Below are 3,380 nucleotides of genomic sequence, written 5' to 3' on the forward strand. Positions count from 1 at the left end.
ATGCCGGCTGCGTGCTGCCCGCTGCCCCACGAGGAGCGCGGCGCCTGTGCCCGGGAGCAGGTGAGTGACCGAGGGGGTCAGGGGCGCTGGGGGACCCCCCAAAACCGCCCTGACCCCCCCATCCCCATTGCCCACAGCTGTCCCAGGGCATCGCCACGCTCTGTGCCACCCCTGGGGACGCCTGGAGGGACCCTCAGGGCTGCTGCTCGTGGGAGGAGCCCGAGCGGCGACGCTGCTTTGACAACGCCTACCTGAGCCAGGTGACCCTGGGGGCCGCCCTGGCGCCCCCGCCCCCCGGCTCCGAGGAGTGAATCCTTCCCGGCAGGAAGGAACAATAAAGATGCTGCGGTGTCACCTCTGAGTGACCCTTTTTTCCGCCTTTGGGGACTTCCTTATGCCTCACTGTCTCCATTGTTTTAGGCCCCCCCACCCCCGGGCCTCAGTGTCCCCCCGCGGGGCCCCGTTCCGGGGTGTGGCGGGGTGTGGGTGGATATTGGGGTGTTTGCACTCCTGGGGTGTGTCAGGCCTGCTGTGATACCTGTGTTTGGTTTTGGGGTGTGCTGTGGTCACCACGCTCAGCCACACGGGGCACACACATGGCCTCGTGCCCCCCCAGGGGTCTCTGTGCACCTCTTCCCACAGTGGCATTGTCACTTGTGTCCCCCCTCCATGGCCACAATCCCAGGAGGTCCCCAAATTCCCCATGGTGCCCCCCCAGCCATGGCTGACAGTCCCTGGGGAGTGTTTGGGAGATTCTGATGGGGCTGGGGGTGTCCTGTGGGTCCATCCATCCATCTGTCCTTCCCTGTGTCCTTCCTAGAACCGCCCCCCTCCCCAGATACTCCATCCATCCATCCATCCATCCATCTAAAGATTCCCCAGCAGCTTCTTCTCACCCTGTTCTGCCTCACATGGGATTCCTTCCCCCTTTGGGAAAAGGAAGAATTTTTCTCATCCCTGAGGCTTTTTCCCAGTACAAAGCAAACCAGTCCAAGCCTTATTCCCAATTTTAGTTGAAAAATAAAGTCAAGATCACTCTCAGCAGCCTCCACTGGGATACAGGGTGGAGGGAGAGGGATTTTTGTTCTCCATTGGGAATATTCCACCTCCACCCCAGTGCTCCTGAGGCAGAGGCTGGTGTGGAACCTGGTTCCTGAAGCATGTCTGGGTGGATTGGCCTCCACCGATCACGGGAAGGCAGAAACCATCATGGCAAAGTGTGGAAAACAGAGTTGAGGGGACTCATCCTCCATTCCCTGCCAGTGAATTTCCCTTTCCCAGGGGAAATTTCTCACACAAAGAATTCCCCCCCGGAGCACCGTCATCTTTGAGGCTGGGAGGGAAGAGGCCAAGCTGGAGGGCAGGGCAGTGGGTAGGGAAGGGCTGGGTGGGGTTGTCACATCTTGGGGAAGCTGGCCAGGTTGGCCACACCGCAGGCATTGTTCATGTTGCGGGCCAGGAGGACGTAGCCCTTGTTGCCCCATTCCTCGCCCCAGCTGCAGGGTTGGAAAAGCAAAACCTGAGCTTCTGGAAGAGCCCCAACCACCTGCAATTCCCAAACCATCCCAAGCCCTGTACCTGTTCTTGATGATCCAGTGCTTGGTGCCTTTCTGTGCCCCGTAGCCCACGGCCAGCACGGCGTGGTTGATGTTCTCAGCGTTGCAGCTCTCGTCGTAGTACACGCCTTGGGGACACAGCCGGCGTCACCAGGAGTGCCTCAGCTCCCTGAGCAGCCCCCTGAGCTCCCCCCAGCCCCTCACCTCGGCTGTAGAACTGGAAGGAGGGCAGGCTGGCATCGATGCCCACGGAGATGGGCCCGATCCTGGCCACCGCCCTCTTCAAAGCCTTCTCGTTGCCCTCGGGGATCTCGCGGTAGCCACGGCACTTGGCCGCCTTCCCCGTGGGGCTGTACATGCAGCTCTCGTCCTGTGAGGGGCCAGGAAGGTCAGGTGAGGTGGGGATGGGAGGGATGGAGTGGGATTTGGGGCTGGCACCCCTCACACCTGGCCAATGTAGGGGTAGGAGTCCTCGGAGTCGATGCCGCGGTTCTGGCGGACGTACTCGAAGGCGTTGGTCATGTAGCCACCACCGCAGCCATCGTTGTTGGCCACGCAGTCCACCAGGTTCTGGGGGCTGAGGGACAGCAGTTTGCCTGTTTTCCTCTTCAGCTGCCCCTCCAGGGCACCCACCGAGCTGAAAGCCCAGCACGAGCCACACTGGCCCTGTGGGGACACAATGGGTGACACCGAGGTGACATTAGGGTGACACTAGGGTGACACTGAGGGCACACCCATCTCACCTGGTTCTTCACAGGGGTCACGTAGCCTTTCTTACGCCAGTCCATGGCAGCCGGGGCTCTCTCACTCCAGTCGGGGACAAAGAGTGTCTCGTTGTGGCGTTGGTGACCTCGGGGCACCTTCAGCCCTGTCATTGTCCTCACCACCTCCTCGCTGGTCTGCGGAAGGAACCCCGGTGGGTGGGAGCACCCAGAGGTGCTCAGCCCCCCCTCTGTCCCCTGCCAGGGACACCCACCATGTCACCCAGGTGGTTCATGGCCAGCTCGAAGGTGTGGACGCCCAGGGAGTGCTCCAGGTTGTGGGTGTTGATGTATTTGAGGTTCTTCTCCCAAATCAGCCTCCGCGTCACCTCGTCCGCCTGTGCCGGGGGGAGATGGTGCTGGGACGGGGGTCCTGCTTGTGCCCCCCACCCTTAGGACATCCTTGTGCCCCAGCACCCCACCCTGGGGATGTCCCTGGGGGTCCCAAGCCCCATTTCCCCCATACCTGGCCGTTGTACTGCTTGTGGTGGGTTTTTTTCCACAGCTCCCACTGCGCGTCCAGTTCCCGCTCCGGGTGCAGCTGGGCCAGAGCTGCAGGGACCAGCAGGGCCAGAAGCACGGGCCACCACATCCTGGGGACAGCCTGAGCGCTGGGGGGGGGGCACAGTTTGGGGCTGGGACCCCCTGCACCCCCTGATTTAGGATTGGGACCCCCTGCACACCCTGATTTGGGGCTGGGACCCCCTGGCTGGGGGCTGGGACCCCTTCCTCCCTCGATTTGGAGCCAGGAACCCCTGTACACCCTGATTTGGGGCTGGGACACCCTGAACACCCCACCTTGAGGCCAGAACCCCCTGCACCCCCTGATTTCCGTCTGGGACCCCCTGCACTCCCTGATTTGGGTTTGGGACCTCCTGTCCCCCCTGATTTGGGTTTGGGACCCCTTCCTCCCTCGATTTGGGGCCAGGACACCCCCGCGGGCAGGGCTGGCCGGGCGCCGGCATCACATGAGCCGGCACAGCTGGTTCCCGTTACGGCTCCGGCTCGTTCGGCAGCCCCAGGCCGGGAGGGGAAGTTTTGGGATGCAGAGGATGCGGGGGGA

At 62.5% G+C, this 3,380-nt stretch overlaps 2 protein-coding genes across 2 annotated transcripts in view; one reads left to right on the plus strand and one right to left on the minus strand.

Moving 5' to 3' along the window:
* Positions 1 to 354, plus strand: part of ECM1 (extracellular matrix protein 1) — a 3,608-nt gene extending 3,254 nt beyond the window's left edge. The window contains exons 6-7 of the mRNA XM_031064706.1: positions 1 to 60; positions 138 to 354. Of these exons, the coding sequence (XP_030920566.1) occupies positions 1 to 60; positions 138 to 311 (234 nt within the window). The 3' untranslated portion in view covers positions 312 to 354. The remainder of the gene's footprint in view (positions 61 to 137) is intronic.
* Positions 355 to 995: 641 nt separating this feature from the next.
* On the minus strand, positions 996 to 2,945 carry CTSK (cathepsin K). Its single transcript, XM_005430317.2, has 7 exons — positions 2,784 to 2,945; positions 2,533 to 2,655; positions 2,300 to 2,455; positions 2,004 to 2,222; positions 1,761 to 1,926; positions 1,579 to 1,684; positions 996 to 1,496 (listed from the first exon to the last, which is right to left on the minus strand). The coding sequence occupies exons 1-7, from the start codon at positions 2,907 to 2,909 to the stop codon at positions 1,397 to 1,399; spliced, it is 996 nt and encodes a 331-aa protein (XP_005430374.1). The 5' UTR covers positions 2,910 to 2,945; the 3' UTR covers positions 996 to 1,396.
* Positions 2,946 to 3,380: the final 435 nt, after the last annotated feature.

Source organism: Geospiza fortis, unplaced genomic scaffold (assembly GCF_000277835.1).
Source record: "Geospiza fortis unplaced genomic scaffold, GeoFor_1.0 scaffold439, whole genome shotgun sequence".
NCBI lineage: Eukaryota > Metazoa > Chordata > Aves > Passeriformes > Thraupidae > Geospiza > Geospiza fortis.

Coding starts and splice junctions, on each gene's coding strand:
- CTSK (XM_005430317.2), bottom strand. CDS start 2,909: ATGTGGTGGCCCGTGCTTCTGGCCCTGCTGGTCCCTGCAGCTCTGGCC. Junction 2,456..2,532: donor TGAACCACCTGGGTGACATG/GTGGGTGTCCCT, acceptor TTCCTTCCGCAG/ACCAGCGAGGAGGTGGTGAG. Junction 1,927..2,003: donor CCTACCCCTACATTGGCCAG/GTGTGAGGGGTG, acceptor GGCCCCTCACAG/GACGAGAGCTGCATGTACAG.